This window comes from Pseudopodoces humilis, chromosome 29 (genome assembly GCF_049639895.1).
Source record: "Pseudopodoces humilis isolate 2021_Gansu_Grassland_sample_001 chromosome 29, ASM4963989v1, whole genome shotgun sequence".
Lineage (NCBI taxonomy): Eukaryota > Metazoa > Chordata > Aves > Passeriformes > Paridae > Pseudopodoces > Pseudopodoces humilis.
Window position 1 is genome coordinate 1,946,215 of NC_142228.1, and position 26,215 is coordinate 1,972,429.

The 26,215-nt window shown below is 55.5% G+C and overlaps 3 protein-coding genes across 9 annotated transcripts in view; 2 read left to right on the forward strand and 1 right to left on the reverse strand.

Annotated features, from left to right (window-relative positions):
• The first annotated feature begins 717 nt into the window (after nt 1-717).
• On the forward strand, nt 718-3,717 carry RPL19 (ribosomal protein L19). The gene is made up of 6 exons (XM_005531409.3): nt 718-786; nt 1,460-1,566; nt 1,958-2,080; nt 2,314-2,434; nt 2,978-3,088; nt 3,527-3,717. The coding sequence occupies exons 1-6, from the start codon at nt 782-784 to the stop codon at nt 3,648-3,650; spliced, it is 591 nt and encodes a 196-aa protein (XP_005531466.1). The 5' UTR covers nt 718-781; the 3' UTR covers nt 3,651-3,717.
• A 2,140-nt stretch (nt 3,718-5,857) lies between these two features.
• LOC102109863 (transcription factor CP2-like protein 1) lies at nt 5,858-9,385 on the forward strand. 5 transcript variants are annotated; one of them, XM_005531511.2, is made up of 15 exons: nt 5,858-5,975; nt 6,056-6,207; nt 6,283-6,353; nt 6,807-6,912; nt 6,978-7,084; nt 7,180-7,332; nt 7,535-7,645; nt 7,723-7,820; nt 7,894-7,948; nt 8,059-8,152; nt 8,227-8,317; nt 8,413-8,489; nt 8,795-8,940; nt 9,078-9,129; nt 9,206-9,385. In XM_005531511.2, the coding sequence occupies exons 1-15, from the start codon at nt 5,893-5,895 to the stop codon at nt 9,241-9,243; spliced, it is 1,434 nt and encodes a 477-aa protein (XP_005531568.1). In that variant the 5' UTR covers nt 5,858-5,892; the 3' UTR covers nt 9,244-9,385. The 5 variants fall into 5 exon arrangements, 4 of the variants coding, with proteins under 4 accessions (XP_005531568.1, XP_087924188.1, XP_087924187.1 ...); XM_088068062.1 differs by having other exon boundaries at nt 6,283-6,912; XR_015774664.1 differs by lacking the exon at nt 9,206-9,385 and having other exon boundaries at nt 6,283-6,912; nt 7,180-7,645; nt 8,413-8,436.
• A 2,115-nt stretch (nt 9,386-11,500) lies between these two features.
• Nucleotides 11,501-26,215, reverse strand: part of FBXL20 (F-box and leucine rich repeat protein 20) — a 41,351-nt gene continuing 26,636 nt past the window's right edge. For all 3 annotated transcript variants that reach the window (XM_088068159.1, XM_005531410.3, XM_088068160.1), the window contains exons 9-15: nt 24,671-24,745; nt 22,765-22,895; nt 18,311-18,371; nt 17,379-17,423; nt 16,188-16,244; nt 14,894-15,106; nt 11,501-14,234 (exon numbers count right to left, since the gene is read on the reverse strand). In XM_088068159.1, coding sequence (XP_087924285.1) covers nt 14,127-14,234; nt 14,894-15,106; nt 16,188-16,244; nt 17,379-17,423; nt 18,311-18,371; nt 22,765-22,895; nt 24,671-24,745 — 690 coding nt within the window. In that variant the 3' untranslated portion in view covers nt 11,501-14,126. The remainder of the gene's footprint in view (nt 14,235-14,893; nt 15,107-16,187; nt 16,245-17,378; nt 17,424-18,310; nt 18,372-22,764; nt 22,896-24,670; nt 24,746-26,215) is intronic.

Sequence of the window (26,215 nt, forward strand, 5' to 3'; positions counted from 1 at the left end):
AGACAGAGATCCCACTCCCTGCTAGGAGAAATAAAGTGGCAAAGCTGGTGTTAAACTCGTCCTGAGGAACATCTGGGAGGGACAAACTCTGTCCAGGTGTGTGCAGGTCCAAGGAGGGCAAACATGGGATGGGCCAGGACAGGGCCAGGCTGGTCCCAGGGCAGGGACAGACCTCCCAGCATGGGCCAGAATGATTCCAAAGCAGATTCAGGCCTCCCAGTACAGACCAGTGAGGCACAGCACAACCCCAGTCCTCCCAGTATGGGCCAGACTGGTCTCTGGACAGGTCCAGTTCTCCCAGGAAGGGCTGGGATGAGCAATGAATCCTCAGCCCTGCGCTTCCCAGTGGGGCGGGATGATCCTCTAATCCCATCCTAATCCCATCCCAGTCGATCCCAGTCCATCCCAGTTCATCCCAGTCCATCCCAGTCCCACCCCCCACATCCCCTCCACGTGCCGCCCACGTCCCCACCACGCATGCGCAGCTCCCGCCCAGCCCTTCCCGCCATGCACGCGCTGGCTGTACCATCCCTCTACAGCGGAGGGGGGAGATCGGAACAACCCACGTCTCTCCCACGCGTTCAGGGTGGGTCTCGGCGCCACGCGTGTCCTTCAGATGGATGGTCACGCGTGATTTCACCGCGGTTGTTCCTTTACCTCGTTCCGAGCTGCGCCGAGGCCGCGGGGATGGGCGCGGGGGGGAGGGCAGGGTGGTACGTGCCGCTCTCAGGGGGCGGGGTCAGCGCCGCCGCTGCGTCTCTCCGGTCCCGGCGTCGCCGCCATGAGGTGGGAGCGGGGCTGCGGCCGCTGTTCTGCGGCTAACGGGGGTCGGGAGGCACCGGGGAGGACTCGAGGGGAGCGGGGGAGTGTCCTCAGAGCCGGGGCGGCGGCCGGGCCGTGCTGCTTGGCGGCCCCGGGCGCTGTGATGCGGCCGCGGCTTCCTCGGGCCTCGTGGGAAAATGGCGGAGGGGCGCGACGGCCGCGCTGAGGGGCCGGGGGGGCCTGAGCGGTGTCTGGGGGTGCGGCGGGAGGTGGGGAACGCTGAGCAGGGTGGGCTCGCTGGTCTCGGGCACTGCGGTCCTTGGATGCGCCCCTTGAAGCAGCTCGGGGTGTCCCGGGAGCTCAGGCCGGGAGCCTGAGGGGGGTGAGGAAGTGTCTGAGGGGCAGAGGGGAGCAGTCCCTGAGGGGGGTGAGGGTCCCTGAGGGGTCCCAGAGGGTGTTGAGGGTCTCCTGAGGGGGGATGCGGGACCCTGAACGGATGATGGGGTCCCGTGAGGGTGATGAGGGTCCCTGAGGGGGGTGCGGGGTCCCCTGGTGGAGGTGAGGACGCTCCCAGAGAGGTGCGGGCTGCCCTGGGAGGGGTGACGGTCCCTAAAGGGGGGGGTTTGGTGTCCCCTGAGGGGGTTTGGGGTCCCTGAGGGGCTGCAGACCCCCTGATCCGTGCCCACCCATGTGGCAGTATGCTCCGGCTCCAGAAGAGGCTGGCCTCCAGCGTCCTGCGCTGCGGCAAGAAGAAGGTGTGGCTGGATCCCAACGAGACCAACGAGATCGCCAACGCCAACTCCCGTGCGTGAGGGGCTTTCGCTGTGGGAAAGGGATCCGGCTGGAGCGTGGGGAGAGAGCTTTGGGGAAGCTCGGTGACCGGGAAATTGGCTGAGATTTGGTGAAGTCATCGAGTCTGGGAAAGATCTCCCAAAACGTTTGGTTCAGCCCTTGGTTTAGGTGAAATAACAGTTTGAAGTGGGGTTTTGCACTGATGAGGTGCCCAGTGGTGTCCTCTGAGGTGATGAGTGAGGGAATGGGGATCACTGGAGGTTCCCTGGCAGAAACAGGAGGGAGAACAGGGCTCTGAGGAGGGGGCTGCCTTCTTCCTTCCCCTTGGGGCCGGATCCTGTCCGTCCCCGCGGGGTCAGCGCTGGCCTGGCAGCCCCACGGGAGGTGCCGGACGCTTTTGCAGGGCAGCAGATCCGGAAGCTGATCAAGGATGGGCTGATCATCCGCAAGCCCGTGACCGTGCACTCCCGCGCCCGCTGCAGGAAGAACACGCTGGCCCGGCGGAAGGGCCGGCACATGGGCATCGGTGAGTGCTGCATCCCGCTGGGAATGGGGGGAAATGCCCCCTCTCCCACAGCTCCTGCCGCTCACACACCCCGGGGAATCGTCCCCCTGAGCTTGGGACGGCGACAGAAAACCCCTGGGTTGTGTCTGTGGTTGTTTCTTTGAGCTGAGGAGAGCGATGAAAGGCTTTGGGATGAGTGTGGGGTTGAGCTGGCAGGAATTTGGGCTCCCTCTCACCCCGTTCCCCCGCTCCAGGCAAGAGGAAGGGCACGGCCAACGCCCGCATGCCCGAGAAGGTCACCTGGATGCGGCGGATGCGGATCCTGCGGCGGCTGCTCCGGCGCTACCGCGAGTCCAAGAAGATCGACCGCCACATGTGAGCCCTGTGCCCCATCCAGAGCCCGGAGTCCTGCCCTCCCTGGGCAATCCCAGTCATTCCCTGGGCAATCCCAGCCATTCCCTGGGCAATCCCAGCCATTCCCTGGGCAATCCCAGCCATTCCCTGGGCAATCCCAGCCATTCCCTGGGCAATCCCAGCCATTCCCTGGGCAATCCCGGCCATTCCCTGGGCAATCCCAGTCATTCCCTGGGCAATCCCAGTCATTCCCTGGGCAATCCCAGTCATTCCCTGGGCAATCCCAGCCATTCCCTGGGCAATCCCAGCCATTCCCTGGGCAATCCCGGCCATTCCCTGGGCAATCCCGGCCATTCCCTGGGCAATCCCAGTCATTCCCTGGGCAATCCCGGCCATTCCCTGGGCAATCCCGGCCATTCCCTGGGCAATCCCAGCCATTCCCTGGGCAATCCCAGCCATTCCCTGGGCAATCCCAGCCCTCCCTGGCCATTCCCAGCCGTTCCCAGCCTCGGGAAGGCGGGAGCTGGGCAGGAGTTGATGTCCCCACCCCGCCGGGCCCCGCAGGTACCACAGCCTGTACCTGAAGGTGAAGGGCAACGTGTTCAAGAACAAGAGGATCCTGATGGAGCACATCCACAAGCTGAAGGCGGACAAAGCCCGCAAGAAGCTCCTGGCGTAAGCGCTGCTCCAGACTGGAGTTGGATTGTCAGGAATAATTCCCACTGTGGGTCATTCTGGGAGGGTTCTCCATGGAATCCATCCCAAAGTGGGCAGGGCTGGCCGGGGAGCAGAGAAATGTGGGGTTTGTGCTGGGGTTTTGTGTTTCACTGAGGGTTTTAGAGAGGTGGGAACTGGGAAATTCCCCGTCAGCTGCTGGAGTGGGTGAATGATTGACCAGGGGAGGGGAGGGATTGCAAAATCCTGCTGTGTCCTTGGGGGGGAAAAGCTGAATCTCTTCACTTCAGCAGAGACAGGTGAGCCCAAAACAGCTGCAGGCAGGAGTGGGAGAGGCTGGGATGGGCTGTGGGCAGTGGGGCAGCAGGACCCCGGGGGGATCAGGGACAGGCTGCTGTGAGGTTGTTCCGAGCGTTCCTCACGGCCCCGACCCCGCAGGGACCAGGCGGAGGCGCGGCGCTCCAAGACCAAGGAGGCGCGGAAGCGCCGGGAGGAGCGGCTGCAGGCCAAGAAGGAGGAGATCATCAAAACCCTGTCCAAGGAGGAGGAGGCCAAGAAGTGACCGCGGGCTGTGCCCTGCAGCGAGCGTTCCCCAGCCCCAGGCTCCCAATAAAACATCCCGGACTCTTCCCGCCGAGTCTCCGTGTGTGCAGCGGGGAGGGAACAGGGAATTGCTGGAAATCCCTGGCTGGGACCCTTCCCCACAGCCCCGGGACCCCCCAAAGGCTCAGGGAGGGTGTGGGGGAGCTCTGGGGGGCTCAGCAGAGGGGAAGGACCTGGGGCTGGGAGGGGCTCACAGCAGGGACCCCCCCAGAGCTGGGCCCAGCCCCCCAAACTCCCCCAGCAGCTCCTTGGCAGCTCCATCCCACGCTGGGAACGGCTGGACAGACGGACACGGCCTGGCCTGAGCCCTGCCCCTCCCCGGGGGTCACCGGGGGGGTCACCTGGGGGGGGTCACCCACCCCGGGAAACAGAGCTGAGACCCTCGGGGCTCATCACAGTGATGGGACCACCCGGGCTGGGGGCGCTGGGTGCCCCCCCTGTGTGACACTCCTGTGTGACACTCCTGTGTGACATTCCTGTGTGACACTCCTGTGTGACACCCGTGTGACACCCTGTGTGACACCCGTGTGACACCACCTGTGTGTGTGACAGCCCCTGTGTGTGTGACACCCTTTGTGTGACACTCCTGTGTGACACCCGTGTGACATTCCTGTGTGACACTCCTGTGTGACATTCCTGTGTGACACCCGTGTGACATTCCTGTGTGACATTCCTGTGTGACACTCCTGTGTGACACCCGTGTGACACCCTGTGTGTGACACCCTGTGTGACACCCGTGTGACACCGCCTGTGTGTGTGACAGCCCCTGTGTGTGACACCCCCTGTGTGTGACTCCCCCGTGTGACACCCGTGTGACACCTGTGTGTGTGTGACACCCCCTGTGACACTCCTGTGTGACACTCCAGTGTGTGACACCCCCCGTGTGTGTGACACCCCCTGTGTGTGACACCTCCTATGTGTGTGACACCCTGTGTGACACCCCGTGTGACACCTCCTGTGTGTGTGACACTCCTGTGTGACACCCGTGTGACACCGCCTGTGTGTGTGACACCCTGTGTGTGTGACACCCTGTGTGTGTGACACCCTGTGTGTGTGACACCCCGTGTGTGTGACACCCCCTGTGTGTGTGACACCCTGTGTGTGTGACACCCTGTGTGTGTGACACCCTGTGTGTGTGACACTCCTGTGTGTGTGACACCCTGTGTGTGTGACACCCTGTGTGTGTGACACTCCTGTGTGTGTGACACCCCCTGTGTGTGTGACACCCTGTGTGTGTGACACCCCCTGTGTGTGTGACACCCTGTGTGTGTGACACCCTGTGTGTGTGACACTCCTGTGTGTGTGACACCCTGTGTGTGTGACACTCCTGTGTGACACCCGTGTGACACCGCCTGTGTGTGTGACACCCTGTGTGTGTGACACCCTGTGTGTGACACCCCGTGTGTGTGACACCCCCCGTGTGTGTGACACCCCGTGTGTGTGACACCCCCTGTGTGTGTGACACCCTGTGTGTGTGACACCCCGTGTGTGTGACACCCCCTGTGTGTGTGACACCCCGTGTGTGTGACACCCCCTGTGTGTGTGACACCCTGTGTGTGTGACACCCTGTGTGTGTGACACCCTGTGTGTGTGACACCCCCTGTGTGTGTGACACCCTGTGTGTGACACCCCGTGTGTGTGACACCCCGTGTGTGTGACACCCCCCGTGTGTGTGACACCCCCCGTGTGTGTGACACCCCGTGTGTGTGACACCCCGTGTGTGTGTGACACCCCCCGTGTGTGTGACACCCCCCGTGTGTGACACCCCCCGTGTGTGTGACACCCCGTGTCATGTGACAGTGTCCCCCCGGAATCTGACAGCCCCAACCCCCCCGGGGGGGACACAGCAGCCTCCCACCCCCACCGTGACCCCTGGGGCTCTGCAAACGCCCTTTTCCTGCCCAAAAAGAGCCAAACCTGGCAGAAATTGAGGGGGTTGAAACGGGGGACGCACAAGGGGGGGGGACAGAGGGACTGGGGGAGCCCTCTGGTGTCCCCCCATTGTATGGACAACAAACGGTGCCCCTCCCTCGCCAGTATTTACTGTCAACAGCCCAAACTGGTCCCAACTGGGCCAAACTGGGCCCGGCCCCGCTCACGTCACCCCTCCCGGTGCCGATAAAATGGGGGTGGGGCCGCCCACCTGTCCCTGTCCGGTGTCACACTCTGCTCGCGGGGTGTCCCCCCCTGCTCCCCACACCATGCTCTTCTGGCACGGCCAGCCCGACCACTACTGGTCCAACCCCGGGGACATGTTCCCCCTGCCCAGCTCCGGGGTGCTCAGGTACCCCCCACACCCGCTGCCTTTGGGGAAACTGAGGCACGCCCGAGCGCCCACCCTTTTCGGGGGGTGTTTTCCCGCAGGGACCCCCCAGTCCTGCCCTACCTGAAGCAGGAGGAGCCCAACGGCATCTCCACGTCTCAGCCGCCGATCCCGGCGTTCCAGTACATCCTGAGCGCCCCCACCTCCCCGGCCGTGCGGCACCACGAGGAGACCCTCACCTACCTCAACCAGGGTGAGTCTGGGGGGGCTGGGGAGGAGGGACCCCCTCGCTGAGCGCTCAGCTCCTGCTGCGGGCCCCCTCCCCCAGGACAGTCCTACGAGATCCGCATGATGGGAACGCCCCGGGGGGACCCCGCCGAGGGCCGCAGGATGGTGAAGGTGAGCGGGGTGGGGACCCCCGGGATGCGGGGGAGCCTCGGGGCAAAGCTCCGGGCTGAGGTCCCGCTTCAGTCCCAGTCCGGACCCACCACAGTCCCAGTCCAGCCTCATCTGAGCCCCAGCTCAGTCTCCTTTCAGCCTCAGCCCCAGTTCCACCCCAGCCCAGACCCATCTCAGGCTCAATTTTGCCCCAGTGCAGCCCCAGGCACATTTCAGCCTCATAGACCCAGTTCTGCCCCAGTCCAATCCCAGTTCTGCCCCAGTCCAATCCCAGTTCTGCCCCAGTCTCATCCCAGTTCTGCCCCAGTCTCATCCCAGTTCTGCCCCAGTCCAATCCCAGCTCTGCCCCAGTCCAACCCCAGCCCAGCCGCGCTCCTGCCCGGTGTCCCGCGGGGCCGTGGGCTCAGCCCGTGGCCGTGGCCGTGGCTCCGGCCGTGGCTGACCCCTGTCCAGAGCGTGGTCCGGGTGGTTTTCCATGACCGCCGTCTCCAGTACTCGGAGCAGCAGCAGCTCGAGGGCTGGCGCTGGAGCCGCCCGGGCGATCGGATCCTCGACATCGGTGGGTGCTGGGGCCGGGGGGGTCCGGGGGGGGCTGCGGGGGCAGCGCTGACCCCCCTCCCGCAGATATCCCGCTCTCCGTGGGGATCCTGGAACCCCAAATCCACCCCACGCTGCTCAACACGGTGGAATTCCTCTGGGACCCCTCCAGACGCACATCCGTGTTCGTGCAGGTGGGAGCCAGGCCCGGCCGGGGCTTTGGGGGGCTCGGGGGGGTTCTGGGGGGGTCACGGCGCCCGGTCCCGACCCCACTGTCCCCCCGTCCCAGGTTCACTGCATCAGCACCGAGTTCACGCTGCGCAAGAACGGGGGGGAGAAGGGGGTCCCCTTCCGCATCCAGATCGACACCTTCGGGGCGGGGGGCAAGGGGGACCCCCCCGAGCACCTGCACTCCGCCAGCTGCCTGGTCAAGGTGTTCAAGGTATCGGGGCGGGGGGGAACCAGTGCTCCCAGTGCTCCCTCCCAGTGCTCCCAGTGCTCCCTCCCAGTGCTCCCAGTGCCCCCCCACTCCCGGGATCCAGCGCTGAGCGTGGTGCAGCGCAGGGGGGGTGGGGGCTCGGCGGGCTCCGAGTGCCCGCGGGGGTCCCGGGAGGTCCCGGGGCCGCCCTCACCCCCCGGCACAGCCCAAGGGGGCCGACAGGAAGCAGAAGACGGACCGGGAGAAGGTGGAGAAGCAGCCGGCGGCGGAGCGGGAGAAATTCCAGCCGGCCTACGAGAGCACCGTGCTGGCCGAGGTGGGGCCCGGCCCCGGCCCCCCCATGGGCGGGGATACCCCCGGGACCCTGCACCCATCACCCCCCTCCCTCCTCAGTGCCCCCCCTGGCCGGACGCTCTGGGTGCCCCCCGCAGCCCCCCGGGCACCCCGGGGCTGCCGTCCCCGCACCCCTTCAAGCTGCTGAGCCCCGAGAGGTGAGCGGGGACCCCTGGATTCCCCCATTTCCCCGCTGCTGGGGTCCCCCTCTTATCCCGGCCACCCCCGCAGGGTGTGCGTGTCACCCGCCGGCGCTGCCGAGGGTCCCGCCGAGAGTCCTGGCGAGGTGAGGGAGCCGCCGGTGCAGCCCCAGAGCCTCCCCCGGCCCCGCCAGGAGGGGCTGAGGATGTGCCCGCTCGGGTCGTGCCCCTCTGAGCCCCCGTTGAGCCCCCACAGGCGCTGAACCCCTGCGCATCCCCCCTGGAGACGCAGCAGTGGCTGCTCCGGCGCCGCTTCTCCGCCTGCGCCCGCGTCTTCGCCAACTTCACCGGTGAGACCCCGGGCCGGGCTGGGGGGCAGAGCCAGACCCCCCCTGTGCCGCCCCCTGAGCCTCGCTGTCCGCAGGCGCCGATCTGCTGAAGCTCTCCCGCAGGGACCTGATCCAGATCTGCGGAGCCCCCGACGGGATCCGCCTCTGCCACGCCCTGGCGGGCAGGTGGGGCTCCCCGCCTCTTTTTGGGGACCCCCGGGAGGCTCCGTGGGGCCCGGCCGCGTCCTGCGCCCCCGCCAGACCCTTCTGTGCCCCCTCAGGTGCCCGCGGCCCCGGCTGACCCTGTACGTGGCGCGGGAGCCCGGCGGGGCCGAGGGTGCGGAGGATGCGGGATCAGGTGTGGAAGGGCTCAGGTGTGCGGGGAGGGGGCTCAGGTGTGCGGGGAGGGGGTTCAGGTGTGAGGGGACGGGGCTCAGGTGTGCGGGGAGGGGGTTCAGGTGTGCGGGGAGGGGGCTCAGGTGTGCGGGGAGGGGGTTCAGGTGTGAGGGGAGGGGGCTCAGGTGTGCGGGGAGGGGGCTCAGGTGTGCGGGGAGGGGGCTCAGGTGTGCGGGGGGGGGGCTCAGGTGTGCGGCGGCGCAGGGATGGAGGGTGGGCACTCCCAGCCCTCATCCCACGGATCCCATGGATCCCATCCCTCTCCAGGGCTGTACCAGGAGCTGCACCTGGAGCAGCTGACGGTGGCCGAGCTCACCGGGAAGTTGGCGGAGCTGCTGGGGCTCCCCCCGGGGCAGATCCTGCGCCTCTCCCGGCAGGGACCCGCCGGCATCCACGTCCTCGTCAGCGACGCGGTGAGGACACGGGGACAGCCGGGGAGGGGCCGCACAGACCCCGCAGCCATCCCGGCCCCTCGGGGGTCCCAGCGCTGGAGCAGGAGCGGGCCCAGCTCCCCCCGAGCCCCCCCCGAGCTCCCCCCTGTCCCCCGCAGATGATCAGGAATCTCCAGGACGAGACGAGTTTCGTGGTGGCGATCGGCAAAGGTAGCGCGGTGGCCGCGGGCGAGCGGGGCCGGGCAGGGGGCGATCGGTGGCCCCGGCTGAGCCGCGTTCCCCGCAGCCCCCGGCCCCGACGGCTTCCAGCTGCTGCTGCGGTAGGAGCCGGCCCCGGAGCTGCGTCCCCCGGCCAAGGGACATCGCGGCAGCCGGAGCCGAGCGGGGACCGAGAGGACCGAGGCTGGCACAGTCACCAGAGCTGTCCCCCCGTCCCTGCCAGCGCGGCCGAGCAGGGCCCGGGGGCCGGACCCGTCCTGTCCCCGCAGCCGCCGCGTCCCTCCCCGTGCCCCCTTGGTTATTAAAGGATGGGGGAGCGGCCCCGAGCCTCGTCCCTGCGGCGCCCGCTGGGCTTTGGGGTCCCCAGGGTGGATTTGGGGTGCGGGGACACTCCCTGGGCAGGGCAGGGACACCAGGGCAGGGCAGGTCCCGTCCCAGTCGGGAATGGATTATTTTAAACAGCGAATCCTTCCCTGAGCCCCGCTCGGGCACCGCCGGCGGAGCGGGACCGGGGACGTCCTTGGGAGGGAACTGCCGGGGCAGAGGACGGGCTTGGGATAAACAAAGGAGAGGAAGGACCGGGAGGAGCCGGAGGACGCGGGTGAGGAGCTGGGACAGCCCCGGAGCTGCCACCACAGCCACGGGGACACGGGGAGGACACGGAGCCCTGGAGGGGACAAGGGAACACCCCCGACCCTCCCAGAAACACTCCGTGGGGATCCAGAGCTTGGTCCCACCGGCCCTTTCCCCTCCGCCCCCACCCCCAGAGATGGCCCGCGGTGTCACAGGGACCAGGGCCACCTTTCCCACGGGAATTTACACATTCACGGGACTCGATGGCGTTGTTACACGCGCAGGGTCGAGACAAGCACAGAGCACGCGGTTTAAACAACATTTCCCAGCCCTCTGTGTCCCGCAGAGCCAGGGAGGGCACGACAAGGCCCAGCTCCCGTGTCCAGCCCCCCGGAGACCCCCGAGGGCCCCGGCTCGGGGATGGGGTTTGCACAGAGGAGGGGGCTCGCAGCCCCTGGGACCCCCGGCCGGGCTCAGCTGCACCTCTGGGGACAGAGGATGAGGCACAGAGAGCCCCGGGCGCGGCACTGCTGGCACAGGGCGGCGTTCCCAGCCCTTCAAAAATCAACCCCAAACTTGCCCGTGAGGTCAGCCAGAGCCCCAGGGCAGCGACAGGGACACGGAGCTGATGGGACACTGCTGCTCCCGGGATGGGTCCTTGCAGGGGCCAGGGGAGGACAGAGGGCTGGGAAGGCACGGACTGAGCTGGGAATTGAGGAGGAAAAGCGGCTTCTCCTTGATTTTCTCCATCGTTTTAACCCCAAGCCGCAGCACAGGAGCCTCTGCCAGGCTTTGGCACAGAGGGAGAGGAGGAACCTTGACCTGGATGCCAGAAAATAAAGCAAAAGGGAATAAACCCCCCCAAAACACCCCCAGGCCCCTCAAGCACACAACTCTTCACCAGGAGCCAAAATGTTTTAAACCTCATTTGCCAGGACACTGTAGCCAAGAACCTTGTCACACTGATCCCAATCCAGCCCTATCCTGCCAAAAACCCCCCAGTTACCCCCAAACCCACGGCAGCAGCAGCCAGCCATGAACAAGAGAGAGAAAATCAAACAGAAATACAAAGGGAATTACAGAGATGTGCAGAAAATAGGAATTTCTTGGTTTGAAACCCCTGTGACAGCACTTTCCACCTTTCCCATCCTCACCCTGCCACAGGATCGGGATAAAAGGCGCTGCAGCGTCTCCAGAGCCCAGAAAATCCTCCTTTGGTTGCACTGGATCTGCTCAGCCTTGCTGGAGGATTTTCTGTCCCAGGCTGTTTCCCTGGGGGGGTCCCTCGGTCCCCGCTCCCCTCGGGGCTCCAGGGGCAGCTGCTGGAAGGCAAATCCAGGCTCCAGAAAATCCTGCAGGGAGGTGGGGACAGCCCAGCCTCTGCCCCAGGGCTGGGGGACACAACCACGGAGGATTCCAAGGAAAGGGAATGAAATCCAAGGAGCTGCCCAGCCCAGCCGAGGCTGGAGGAGCGGATTTGGCACAGCCAGGGAGCTCGGAAATGGGATGGGATCCTCATCCTGTCCCTGAGCCCCCAGGGACACCTCAAACACCCCAGCACGGAGCGATTCCCTGGGGCTCCCACCCGGGAAGGGCCCCAGGCTGGAAGGGGCTCGGAGCATCCCGGGCCATGGAAGGGGGCCCTGGAGGAGCTTCGAGGTCCTTCCACCCCAAACCATTCCATGACTCCAGGGAGACACTCGGAGCACCCCGAGACCCCCCCTCGGGAGCTGCCCCACGCAGGGGGTGGATTTTCCTCGACCCAGTGATTCTCCCAGAGAGACACGGCTTGGAAAATGGTGTTTATTGGTATTTATAAATATAAACATCAGGAAGAGTCCATTTGAAGACGGATAATTGACTTAAAAGGACACTGTCAAGAAGTTTGAGCTACCTTAATGCTGTCACCCTGGTCTGCAAACAGAAAATAAATTGCTTTGGGTTCTGTGTTCCGGAGTTTTCCCTGGAAAACTCTGCTCTGTTACAAAGGGATCAGCCAGCCAACAACGCCCTGGCTCCCAAATCCCGCTCTTCGCTCTCCTCTGCCACCGTAGGAACTAAACAAAAGTTGCTTTTGTTTTATTTTTCCCAGAGTTGTGCAAATCCTGTGATTGCCGGGTGACCCGTCCAGTCCGTCACCACCATCTTCTGCCACCCCGAAACCTGGAGAAAGTTCTGGAAATGAAGGCGCCTGAGGAGAGGGGGAGAATCCACAGCGCTAAAGAGGACTTGAATAAATATAAGGGATTAAAAGCCATCTACAGGAGGGCATTGACAGTATCCTTTTAACCCCGGCAGGCCGGAGTTGCTCCCGGCAGAGCGTGAGCGCAGACCGGGGCGCTGCGGGAGATGAAGGGGGTGCAGCTCCGGGGGGAGAACGGCGCATCCTCCTTGGAATTCCTGGTGGGAAAGCTCCCTCCCAGCCCCTGGAGCAGCCATTCCTGCTGCTGCAGCTGCTCCTTCCCCAGCAGGAGCGTCCTCAGAGCCCGGGGGAAGCGTCGGTGGGCACGGACAGCGGGAGAGACGGACACGGACCCGCCCCAGGCTGACCAACCCTGCCCCCTCAAACCCTTGGGATCTGCCCAGCAGTTCCACACCTGCAATTCGGTCAGCCCGGGCTCCCCTGCACCCATTTCTGCCTGAAACACCCCAAAAAAAGCAGCCAGCGACCCCTCTCCCTGGCCCTGGCACATCCAAAGCCCATCCCGGGGCTCCTTCCACACTTACCTGTGCAGGGTGGGGAGCTCGGGCGGGATCCCAGCCCTGCTCCCCCAGGGAATCCTCAATTCTTCACCAGGGCAAGCAAGAACCTCTGCTTTGCTTTTCCTCAGGGAAAGGATGGAGGGAAAGGACAGGAGGAGGGAGCTCACAGTGGCTGGAACACGGATTAGAACTTTCTCCCTGTACTGAGAATTATATATTTGTATATATAGATATATATTATTCCCTGTATGGAGAATTGTATCCTTGTCATTGGGATAAAACCTGGATTTGGGATAAATTTGGACACCCAATCCCTGATCAAACATGTCAGGAAGCCCAGGAGAGCCCAGCCTGGGATAAAACCTGGACTTGGGATAAATTTGGACACCCAATCCCTGATCAAACATGTCAGGAAGCCCAGGAGAGCCCAGCCTGGGGTGCAGCTCACCTAAAATCTTCCTGACAGCTCATCACAGGCTCAGGCTTCTCCTGGGAAAAGAATTCCTTATGTATTCTTTGCTTTGGGCTGGAAAATCTCAAGAAATGACTGAATCAGAAATTTAGAAAAAAAATTTAAAGGGAGAAAAAAAAAAAGAAGAAATTGAAAAAAACAACCAGGATTTGGGGAGGGTAAAATATGTGGCATTAGAAACTCCAAGGCCTATCACACAATTTGGGAAGAATCTGGGAAGCCTCTGAGCTGGATGCCACATGGGAAAGAAGAGCCTTCTTCATGTGAGCATCATCAGGGTGGGAACAGGGAAGCACAGGGGAATCCTGGACCACTGGGAAATCCTGGACCACTGGGAAATCCTGGATCCCAGGGAAATCCTGGATCCCAGATAAATCCTGGATCTCAGGTAAATCCTGGATCACTGGGAAATCCTGGATCCCAGATAAATCCTGGATCTCAGGTAAATCCTGGACCCCAGGGAAATCCTGGACCCCAGGGAAATCCTGGATCCCAGATAAATCCTGGATCCCAGATAAATCCTGGATCTCAGGTAAATCCTGGATCCCAGATAAATCCTGGATCCCAGATAAATCCTGGACCACTGGGAAATCCTGGATCCCAGGGAAATCCTGGATCCCAGATAAATCCTGGATCCCAGATAAATCCTGGATCCCAGATAAATCCTGGATCCCAGGGAAATCCTGGATCCCAGGTAAATCCTGGATCCCAGATAAATCCTGGATCCCAGGGAAATCCTGGATCCCAGGGAAATCCTGGATCCCAGGTAAACCCTGGCTCAGCAGCTGCAGTTTCATTCCCTCCCTGACAGAGGGACACAGACCTTGTTGGGGTTTCCAGGTTTGTTGGGGTTTTTCCCCCCGCACAACGGCTGCGGGGTTAAAGCGTGTTCCTCTCCTCTCCCCACTTCCAAGGACCTCGGCTCCTTTTCCAACCTCACCAGCAGCATCAGTCCCTGCAGGCTGGGCTCCCTCCCCTCCTTCCCACGGGGTTTTTCCCCGGGGTATTCCCAGCAGGAATGGTTCAGGATCAGGCCGATCCAGCCGGGGAAACGCGGCGCAGCTCCCGTGGCGAGTCGCTCATCCCGCCGGGCCGGGTGGGATCACAGGGGGGGTGTGGGTGGCTACAGGGCACCCCGGCCCCGCTCGCTGGCCCTGGCAGATGACACTGGGATCGCCGGTGTCCCCCGGGATGGCACGGGCGTGGTTCCAGCCCCGCTGGCCGGGAGCAGCTTCCAGTGTCATAGGATGATGCAGCATCTGCAGAAGCGCTGTCGGCTGCCGCCCACCGAGGGCGGGGGGGTCACCGGGGCGAAGTAGGCGTGGACTTTGATGTTGGGCAGGTGGGTCTGGAAGGGGAAACACAGGGAACGAGTCAGGGACACGCCCGGAGCTCCTGGGGCACAGCCACAGGTGACAGGGTGACACGCTGGGGGCACCTGGGGACAGGGAATGAGGCTCCTCCCGCCCCGGTAATTGGGAAGTTTTGGGGAACTGGTGGGATCCTCATCCTTGGAAGTGTCCAAGGCCAGGCTGGATGGGACTTGGAACGAGCTGGGATAGTGGAAGGTCCCTGCCCACAGCAGGGGTGGGACTGGATGGGCTTTCCCAACCCAAACCACCCAAAGACTCCATAATTTTATGGTGTAACTACAGATCCATATTCTGTTTGCAGACAAAATGTTGTTTACACCTGGAGAAATGGACTTGGGAGGGGATCCTGGGAAGAAACTCCTGCCCGTGAGGGTGGGCAGGGCTGGCACAGGGTGCCCAGAGCAGCTGGGGCCGCCCCTGGATCCCTGGAGTGTCCCAGCCTCCCATTGAAAACATCCAACCCAAACCATTTCAGGACTCCACAGCTCCAAATCCATCGCTGATGGTTCTCACCGCCCTTCTGAGCAAGAGCACCAGGCCATGATGATGGTGATGATGATGATGATGGGCACTCAGCTCAGCCCTCCCTATGGACAAACCCCCCCGATCCCAGCGCTCCCCTGTCCCTGCTCACCCTGAGTCTCTTGATGCCAGCCCGTGTGATCTGCTGGCAGTCGTACAGTTCTATCCTCTCCAGGCTGTGGCAGCTCTTGAGGTGCTCCAGGGAGGCGTCGGTGATCAGGGGGCAGTTGTCCAGCTCGATCACCTCCAGGCGGTCGTGGGCGCAGGCGCCGTTCCCCAGGTGACGGATCCCGTCGTCCGTGATCAGCTCGCAGTGGGATAAACTCTGCCCCCCCAAACAGAGGGGTCAAACCCAGCTCCTGACACCCCAAAACCAGCCAGGAGCTCGCTGGGGATGTGAGAGGGTGGTCTGTGCTTGGTGGGTCTGGGCTGGCCTGTGCTGGCTCCTTGCACTGGAGCCACTGGGCTCCGTGGGCTTCTGAGGACTGATGTGCTTCCAAAGGGAAAACTTCCAGTTGGAGGGGGGAAAATTCCTCCCTGGGAGGGTGGGGAGGCCCTGGAAAAGGGTGCCCAGAGCAGCTGGGGCTGCCCCTGGATCCCTGGCAGTGTCCCAGGCCAGGCTGGAGCAACCCATGGAAAACATCCAACCCAAACCATTTCAGGTCTCCACGAGCCCAAATCCATCGCTGATGGACGGACGGGGTTTGGAGCAGCCTGGGACAGTGGGAAGTGTCCCTGCCATGGGAACAGGATCATCCTGAGGGTCCCTGCCCTGGCTCCAGGGGAAGGCAGCCCTGGAGGGATGAGACCCCAGGGGGGCACAGAGATCCCAGCACACCTGAGCTATCCAAGATCCCACCTTTGGGACACCTCTGGCCTCTCCCACCGTGGGAAGAGCCCTGGCTCCGGCTCCCAGAAGCAGCAGGAGCACCACAGCCCCCCCTCAGGGTGGATTTTTGGGGGATTCAGCTGGAAAGTCCTCAAGGAGGAAGCAGGGCCTGAGCCAGGAGCTGGAAGTGGTTTTCCTGAGGGATGACTGCACTGGAGAACCCCCATTCCCACATTCCCACACCTGCCAGGAATCCCTCATGGCACAAACCCAGGGCTGACAGAGACCAAATTCCCAGAGATTCAGCCCCAAAGGAACTTCCCAGAGCCACTGAGCATTCCAGCTCCTTCCTCTCCCACAGATGGACAGACAGCAGATCCCACTGGGAATTCTGCTCCCAGGAAAATCCCCACAACCCTTTTCCTGCCTGGTGTGGCATTCCTGTGAGCAGCAGGGCAGGGAAAAGAGGCTCCTCAGGGTCAGGTTTCCAGCAGAATTCTTCCAACTTTTCAGGGAGTGATTAAAATCCCTTTGTTTGGAGAAAGGAAATGCTGGGAATGTCCCTTGGAATACTCACCAGGACCTGCAGCCGTGGACAGTGTATGGAAAGCTGGATTAGTGTGCTGTCTGTTATCTGGAAAAGAAGGAAAAACCCTTTCAAGTTGGTGCTGGGGCACAAGGACAAACTGCAAAACTGCAGGATTTTCCCTAATCCATGAGATTTCCCCACTCAGGAATCCATCTCCTCATGGAAATCTGCCCTTGGAGAACTGGGATGCAGAGGCATCACTGGATTGTTTTTAAATTCCTGCAATCAGCTCCCCAGCGTGTCCCAAATGTGCCTCTGGAAGGACAAGGAGAGCTCAGATTCCCTCCCCACTCCCTATGGATTTGTGTTCCTGCTTTTCTGCAGGAAGAAGGAATCCCACACAAAGGTTCCCAATCCCAAATTCCCAGGTGAGCTGCCTGGGGTGGATCTGTGCCCTGGCTCAGCTTCGCTTCTTCCTTTTTGGGGTTAATTCCCAATCCCCTCCTGCCTGGGCTGATGTCATTCCCTCTTCATCTCCCCAATTTCTGCCCAGGAAATGCAGGATCCAGCTGTTCCCAAGAACCACAATCCCATTCCCTTCGTCTCAGCCTCAGTTTCCAATCTACCCTGGGGCTTGGAGGTTTTTCTCCAAGGGATTTTGAGTCAATTCCACCCTTTTCCCTGTAAATGCTTCAGGACATTTTGGTTTCAATCCCCCGAAATCATTGCTGTTCCACAATTTTCCACATGGTTTTCCAAACCAGGGGAAAATCCCATTATTTTTAGCAAGATGAGTTTTCTCTCTGGGATTTTCCCTCAAAAATCTGGGATTTTCCCTCAAAAATCTGGGATTTTCTCTCACAAATCCATTATTTGACCCAGCAGCTCCCACTATTAAATATTTATTATTTATAAGGATATATAAATATAAAATGTAATAGATATTAAAAATTCTATAATATACATAAAAGATATAATATTTATATAAATATATAAATATATAAAAATATATAATAGTAAATATATATATTTCATATTAAATATTTTTTATTTACAGCACTGTTCCCATGGAATCCAAACCAATGATCAAAAATGATCATTCCCAACATTTTCCACTCCAAATCCAGTCACTCTCCCCACTCAGGATTCCACATTAAGTTCTGATTTGGAGGAAAATCTCATTTTCCACCAATTTTCCAAACTGCTGCAAGAGAAACAGCCTGAGCTGGGATTTCTTACCTGGACACACTCCTCCAGATCCATTTTTTCAAGCTCATGGCAATTCTAGGAATAAAGAGAATTCCAAACATCCGGGGTGAGTGTAAAGTCCAGACAGCAAATATAAATATTAACAAAAAAAATTAAAATTTTATAAATAAAGATAATTAAATTATATTTTAAATATAAACAGTATATTAAATATGTTAAAAGGATAAATGTAAAAAGAGAATATAAACATACAAACATATAAAAAGAAATGCACAAATAAATATAAGTATAAATATAAATATAAGTATAAATATAGGTATAAGTATAAATATAAATGTAAACATAAATGTAAATATAAATATAAACATAAATATAGGTATAAATAGAAATAGAACTATAGGTATAAATAGAACTATAGGTATAAATAAAAATATAAATATAGGTATAAATATAAATAAAAATATAGGTATAAATATAGGTATAAATAAAAATATAAATATAGGTATAAACATAAATAATATAAATAGAAATATTAAAATGTAAATAATATAAATATAAATATAAATATAAATATAAATATAAATATAAATATAAGTATAAGTATAAATATAAATATAAATATAAATATAAATATAAATATAAATATAAATATAAATAAACCACCACAAAGACAATTTGCTTTCCAATTTCACTCATTTATCAGGTTTTTCAATCATGGAGAGTAAAGGGAGTTAAATTTAGGGTCACTTATAGACAAACAGCAAAGTTTATAACTAAAATATTTAACATTTCCTGTGGTTTGGATACAAATCCTCCCAGGTGTGCGAGCCAGGACGATCCCAAAAAACCAAATTTTTGAATTTAAGCTTCCACCCCAAGGAAGTTTTCCCAAATCTCCTGTGTTTGTGGTTTTTTTTGCCATGAGAAGGAAGGGAAAGCAGGAGAGGAAGGAGGGCTCTTACCCTGGCCAGGGTGGTGAAGCCCACGTCGGTCAGCTGGGAACACCTCGCCACTTCCAATATTCTGCAGGACACAAGAACCGTGGTGGAGCCCCAGAATCCCAGGAAAAGGCTGGGAATGAGCTCTGGAGTGCAGCCCCCTGGCCAGGGAGCGTCACCCGGAGCAGGGGACACGGGAATGGCTCCAGCCAGGGAGCCGTTATCACTGGGATATCTGTATGGATCCGTGGGATATCTGTATGGATCCGTGGGATATCTGTATGGATCAATGGGATATCTGTATGGATCAGTGGGATATCTGTATGGATCCATGGGATATCTGTATGGATCAGTGGGATATCTGTATGGATCCGTGGGATATCTGTATGGATCCATGGGATATCTGTATGGATCACTGGGATATCTGTATGGATCACTGGGATATCTGTATGGATCAGTGGGATATCTGTATGGATCAGTGGGATATCTGTATGGATCAGTGGGATATCTGTATGGATCCGTGGGATATCTGTATGGATCAGTGGGATATCTGTATGGATCAGTGGGATATCTGTATGGATCAGTGGGATATCTGTATGGATCAGTGGGATATCTGTATGGATCAGTGGGATATCTGTATGGATCCATGGGATATCTGTATGGATCCATGGGATATCTGTATGGATCAGTGGGATATCTGTATGGATCCATGGGATATCTGTATGGATCAGTGGGATATCTGTATGGATCAGTGGGATATCTGTATGGATCCATGGGATATCTGTATGGATCAGTGGGATATCTGTATGGATCAGTGGGATATCTGTATGGATCCGTGGGATATCTGTATGGATCCATGGGATATCTGTATGGATCAGTGGGATATCTGTATGGATCCGTGGGATATCTGTATGGATCCATGGGATATCTGTATGGATCCGTGGGATATCTGTATGGATCCGTGGGATATCTGTATGGATCCGTGGGATATCTGTATGGATCAGTGGGATATCTGTATGGATCAGTGGGATATCTGTATGGATCAGTGGGATATCTGTATGGATCAGTGGGATATCTGTATGGATCCGTGGGATATCTGTATGGATCCATGGGATATCTGTATGGATCACTGGGATATCTGTATGGATCAGTGGGATATCTGTATGGATCAGTGGGATATCTGTATGGATCAGTGGGATATCTGTATGGATCCGTGGGATATCTGTATGGATCCGTGGGATATCTGTATGGATCCGTGGGATATCTGTATGGATCCATGGGATATGTATGGATCAATGGGATATCCGTATGGATCCTTGGGATATCCGTATGGATCAGTGGGATATCCGTATGGATCCGTGGGATATCCGTATGGATCCGTGGGATATCCGTATGGATCAGTGGGATATCCGTATGGATCCGTGGGATATCCGTATGGATCCGTGGGATATCTGTATGGATCAGTGGGATATCCGTATGGATCAGTGGGATATCTGTATGGATCCGTGGGATATCTGTATGGATCTATGGGATATCTGTATGGATCCATGGGATATCTGTATGGATCAGTGGGATATCTGTATGGATCCATGGGATATCTGTATGGATCAGTGGGATATCTGTATGGATCCGTGGGATATCTGTATGGATCAGTGGGATATCTGTATGGATCAGTGGGATATCTGTATGGATCAGTGGGATATCTGTATGGATCAGTGGGATATCTGTATGGATCCATGGGATATCTGTATGGATCCATGGGATATCTGTATGGATCAGTGGGATATCTGTATGGATCAGTGGGATATCTGTATGGATCTATGGGATATCTGTATGGATCCATGGGATATCTGTATGGATCAGTGGGATATCTGTATGGATCCATGGGATATCTGTATGGATCAGTGGGATATCTGTATGGATCCGTGGGATATCTGTATGGATCAGTGGGATATCTGTATGGATCAGTGGGATATCTGTATGGATCAGTGGGATATCTGTATGGATCAGTGGGATATCTGTATGGATCCATGGGATATCTGTATGGATCCATGGGATATCTGTATGGATCAGTGGGATATCTGTATGGATCCATGGGATATCTGTATGGATCAGTGGGATATCTGTATGGATCCGTGGGATATCTGTATGGATCCATGGGATATCTGTATGGATCCGTGGGATATCTGTATGGATCCGTGGGATATCTGTATGGATCCGTGGGATATCTGTATGGATCCGTGGGATATCTGTATGGATCCATGGGATATCTGTATGGATCCATGGGATATGTATGGATCAATGGGATATCCGTATGGATCCATGGGATATCCGTATGGATCAGTGGGATATCCGTATGGATCCGTGGGATATCCGTATGGATCCATGGGATATCTGTATGGATCAGTGGGATATCCGTATGGATCCATGGGATATCCGTATGGATCAGTGGGATATCCGTATGGATCCGTGGGATATCCGTATGGATCCGTGGGATATCCGTATGGATCAGTGGGATATCCGTATGGATCAGTGGGATATCTGTATGGATCTATGGGATATCTGTATGGATCCATGGGATATCTGTATGGATCAGTGGGATATCTGTATGGATCCATGGGATATCTGTATGGATCAGTGGGATATCTGTATGGATCACTGGGATATCTGTATGGATCAGTGGGATATCTGTATGGATCAGTGGGATATCTGTATGGATCAGTGGGATATCTGTATGGATCCGTGGGATATCTGTATGGATCCGTGGGATATCTGTATGGATCCATGGGATATCTGTATGGATCAGTGGGATATCTGTATGGATCCATGGGATATCTGTATGGATCAGTGGGATATCTGTATGGATCCATGGGATATTTGTATGGATCCATGGGATATTTGTATGGATCCATGGGGCAGTTTTATGGATTGATGGGATCTCCTCCCACACAGGTTTTTCTATGGATATTTGAGATATTCCTAAAGATATCTGAGGTATTCCTATGGATATTTGAGATATTCCTATGGATATCTGAGATATTCCCATGGATTGATGGGATCCTCTCTCAGATGGGGTATTTCCATGGATATCTGAGATATTCCCATGGATTGATGGGATCCTCTCTCAGATGGGGTATTTCCATGGATATCTGAGATATTCCCATGGATTCACAGATCCCCTCCATCCCTCTCCTCCCCACCCACAGAGCTGCTCTCCAGAGGCTCAGCCTGACCTGCTGCCTTATTCCCAAGGGTTTATCTTCCAAGGGTTTCCCAGAAAAGCTTCCAGCAATCCCTAAAAGTTTGCTGAGGATAATTTACACGGAGCAGCCACTTCCATTCCAGAGGGCCGCAGAAAAATGGGAATTAGGCTGAAACATCCACCCAATGCTGGAATGAGGTGCTCCCAAAAACCTTCACAGCCTCGCTGAGGGAAAGGTTCTGGGAAGCAAAATCTCTAATTTGCACCCCAGAGACAGATCCCAGCGTGGAAAAGGTGAATTCCCAAAAATCAGGCAGGTGAACATGAAATATTTCGTATTTAAGGCACCGATGGAGATGTTTGAAGCCTTTCAGGGTGAATTGCTCGTTCCTGTGGGAGTGGAGAAAAATCCTGGCAGCTCCTGCAGCTCCACAGGGGTTCCCTCCACAGTTTTAACCAATTTCTCTGCTTTTACAGGAAAAAAAAAATCCTCCCACGTTCCTGAAGTGCCTTTTGTATTCCACAGGATGGAGCTTAATCCTCTGAGGCTGAATGTAAACACAGGAACCGCTGGAACTGAACTGGAATTTTACCTTTCCAACCCCGTTTCTGTGCACTTTGTTCCCAAATTCCTAAAATGGGACATCACAGGGAACAGCTGGGGTTTGTTTTTCCTTGGAAGACATAGGTTTGATGTTGTTTGATGTCTCCCTGTTTTCCCTGGATTTGATCCAATTGCATTTGATGCCATTTCTTTGAGGCACTTGGCTGTCAGGGTAATAAAAGTCTCACTTTTCTGCCCATTTTTCTGGGTTTTAGCAACATTTTCCAGAGGAAACACATCCTAATTAAAAAAAAAAATCCTTAAAAAAGCCAGGAAAACCAAGCAGAGGATGGGAGCCCACCCTGCCAGGCAGAGGGGGAGTTTTCCCAAATTCCACCTGCTACAAAACCACCAGGAAAAACCCGTTCAGCCTCAGGGTGGAAGGAAACATTGGTTAAACTGGAATTTTTTTTTCCCCATTTCCCGAGACAGAAGTAACCCAATCCCAAATTTTCATCATGGATTCACATGGAGCCTGTGGGCACCACGCTGGGAGCTCTTTTAACCGAGTTTAAACCCCAAGAATTTGGGCGGACAACTCAAAAATCACAACCAGCCTCTTCCAAACACTCGGGGATAAAAAACCCCGAAAAATGCGGAATGTGAAATGGTTCAGACAGCACCTGGAGCCTGTGCTGCGTGTTCCAAGGGGGAAATCCTGGGAAAACTGACCGGAGGCGTGGGCAGTTCTGTCCCAGGGCGTTGAGGATGGCGTCGGTGATGTTGGAGCAGCCGGAAGCGCACAGGGACTGCAGCTTGTGGCAGCCCCTGCAGATGGTGATGAGCCCGTCGTCCGTGATTTGCTGCCAAGGAAACCACAACAGCCTCAATCCCGGCAGGATTTCCCTCTCTCCATTCCAAATTCCAGCTCTTTTGGCCCAAAAAATTCCAGATTCCTGCTCTTTCGGCTCACTGGAGCAGCAGAGGGAGGATAAACCTCACTGGATTTGGGAATATTTGCAGGGAAAGGTTTTGGAGCTGGGCCAGGTGAGGGATGGGGGAAGGTGCTGGGATTCCTGCAGGGCTTTGCAATTCCTGCTTGGAAAGATGCAGGGGGTCTGTCCATCCCTGTCCCTGGACACTGGGGGTCTGTCCATCCCCATCCCTGGACACTGGGGGTCTGTCCATCCCCATCCCTGGACACTGGGGGTCTGTCCATCCCTGTCCCTGCACACTGGGGGTCTGTCCATCCCCATCCCTGGACACTGGGGGTCTGTCCTGCCCCATCCCTGGACACTGGGGGTCTGTCCATCCCCGTCCCTGCACACTGGGGGTCTGTCCATCCCCGTCCCTGCACACTGGGGGTCTGTCCATCCCCATCCCTGCACACTGGGGGTCTGTCCATCCCCATCCCTGGACACTGGGGGTCTGTCCATCCCTGTCCCTGCACACTGGGGGTCTGTCCATCCCCATCCCTGGACACTGGGGGTCTGTCCATCCCTGTCCCTGGACACTGGGGGTCTGTCCATCCCCATCCCTGGACACTGGGGGTCTGTCCATCCCCGTCCCTGGACACTGGGGGTCTGTCCTGCCCCATCCCTGCACACTGGGGGTCTGTCCATCCCTGTCCCTGGACACTGGGGGTCTGTCCATCCCTGTCCCTGCACACTGGGGGTCTGTCCATCCCTGTCCCTGGACACTGGGGGTCTGTCCATCCCCGTCCCTGCACACTGGGGGTCTGTCCATCCCCGTCCCTGCACACTGGGGGTCTGTCCATCCCTGTCCCTGCACACTGGGGGTCTGTCCATCCCCATCCCTGCACACTGGGGGTCTGTCCATCCCCATCCCTGGACACTGGGGGTCTGTCCTGCCCCATCCCTGCACACTGGGGGTCTGTCCATCCCCGTCCCTGGACACTGGGGGTCTGTCCTGCCCCATCCCTGCACACTGGGGGTCTGTCCATCCCTGTCCCTGCACACTGGGGGTCTGTCCATCCCCGTCCCTGGACACTGGGGGTCTGTCCATCCCTGTCCCTGCACACTGGGGGTCTGTCCATCCCCATCCCTGGACACTGGGGGTCTGTCCATCCCTGTCCCTGGACACTGGGGGTCTGTCCATCCCCGTCCCTGCACACTGGGGGTCTGTCCATCCCCGTCCCTGGACACTGGGGGTCTGTCCTGCCCCATCCCTGGACACTGGGGGTCTGTCCATCCCCGTCCCTGCACACTGGGGGTCTGTCCATCCCTGTCCCTGGACACTGGGGGTCTGTCCATCCCTGTCCCTGCACACATCCAGCCCAGTCCCCGTGTCAGACTGTGATGGCACGGACACAGAGCCCATGCCAATCTATTTTTTGCCACAAACACCCATTTTTGGCCCTGCAGAGCTGCTGTTCCATGCAGGCACAGCGCCGCTGTGGGCTCAGTTCCGCACGGGGACGAGAGCAGAGGCCTGGCAGGAAGAACTTCCCCAGCTCATCCCGCAGACGGGGTCAGAGGGAAGGGAGAACACCCTGCACACAGCCAAGGTGTGGGGCTCGGTGTCCCTGCAGTGCCACCAAGGGGCTGCTGGTGACAGATGACCCCTGTGCAGGGGGACGGAGCACATTCCGGCCGGGAATGCCGCGCTGGCCGCTCACCAGGCAGGTCTGCAGGTTCAGGGTCACCAGCTCGGGACAGTGGGCACCGATGAACTTGAGAGCCTCGTCCTCCAGCTGGAAGGGAAAACACAGGGACGGGAGCTGGGAGCACTGGGAATTCAAACTGGGAACACTGGGATTTCCTCTGGGAAGGAGGGAAAGGCAGCACAGGAGCAGCAGCAGGAGGAGTGCTCCTGCCTTTTGCCCCATCAGGAGCAGAGCCTGGCCCCAGAAATGCTTTGGAATATTATTTTTATTTTTATTTTAATTATTTATTATTTATTATTATTATTTTTATTATTATTATAATAATTATTATAATTATTATAATTTTATTATTAAAATTATCATTTTTATTACAATTTATTATAATAATTATCATTATTATAATTATTATAATTATTATATTTTATTGTTATTATTGGTATAATTATTATAATTATTATATTTTATTGTTATTAATATTGTTATTATTGTTATTTTATTTTATTATTATTATCATTAGTATCATTATAATCGTCATTATTATCATTATTATCCTTATTATCCTTATAAGTAATTATTTTATTATTATTATTTTATTATTATTATTTTTATCATCACTATTATAATGTATTCTTTTTTATTATTTATTATTATTTATCATTATTTTCAGTCTTACAAAATTATCACTATTATTCTTACTGTGGCCATCGTAATAAAATATAATAAAGGGAGATATTTTACTTATCAAACTTCTTAATGATTCCTCAGGTAAGAGAATAAAGAAGGATTAAAGAAAAGTCAGTTTAAAGAACAAAAAAGTGTAAAAAAGGAGGAAAAAAAAATCCCTTTCAGCATTTATATATCCCAAAATACAGATTTTGGGATATATAAATGTATCTATTGTGGGATAATAAAATATAATAAAATATATTTATATTTTGGGATATATAAATATATAAATGTATCTATTTTGGGATAATAAAATATTTCTATTTTGGAATATATAAATATATAAATGTATCTATTGTGGAATAATAAAATATAATAAATATATTTCTATTTTGGGATATATAAAAATTGTATGTATTGTGGGACAATAAAATATAAGAAAATATATTTCTGTTTTGGGATATATAAATATATAATTGTATGTATTGTGGGATAATAAAATATTTCTATTTTGGGATATATAAATATATAAATGTATGTATTGTGGGACCATAAAATATAATAAAATATATTTCTATTTTGGGATATATAAATATATAAATGTATGTATTGTGGGACAATAAAATATAATAAAATATATTTCTATTTTGGGATATATAAATATATAAATGTATGTATTGTGGGACAATAAAATATAATAAAATATATTTATATTTTGGGATATATAAATACATAATTGTATGTATTGTGGGATAATAAAATATAATAAATATGTTTCTATTTTGGGATATATAAATATATAAATGTATCTATTGTGGAATAATAAAATATAATAAATATATTTCTATCTTGGGATATATAAACACTCTCCAGATCCCTGGGATGTACCTG

Coding starts and splice junctions, on each gene's coding strand:
- LOC102109863 (XM_088068061.1), top strand. CDS start 5,893: ATGCTCTTCTGGCACGGCCAGCCCGACCACTACTGGTCCAACCCCGGG. Junction 6,913..6,977: donor CGATCGGATCCTCGACATCG/GTGGGTGCTGGG, acceptor CCCCTCCCGCAG/ATATCCCGCTCTCCGTGGGG. Junction 8,941..9,077: donor ACGTCCTCGTCAGCGACGCG/GTGAGGACACGG, acceptor TGTCCCCCGCAG/ATGATCAGGAATCTCCAGGA.
- RPL19 (XM_005531409.3), top strand. Junction 2,435..2,977: donor AAGAAGATCGACCGCCACAT/GTGAGCCCTGTG, acceptor CGGGCCCCGCAG/GTACCACAGCCTGTACCTGA. Junction 3,089..3,526: donor GCCCGCAAGAAGCTCCTGGC/GTAAGCGCTGCT, acceptor CCGACCCCGCAG/GGACCAGGCGGAGGCGCGGC.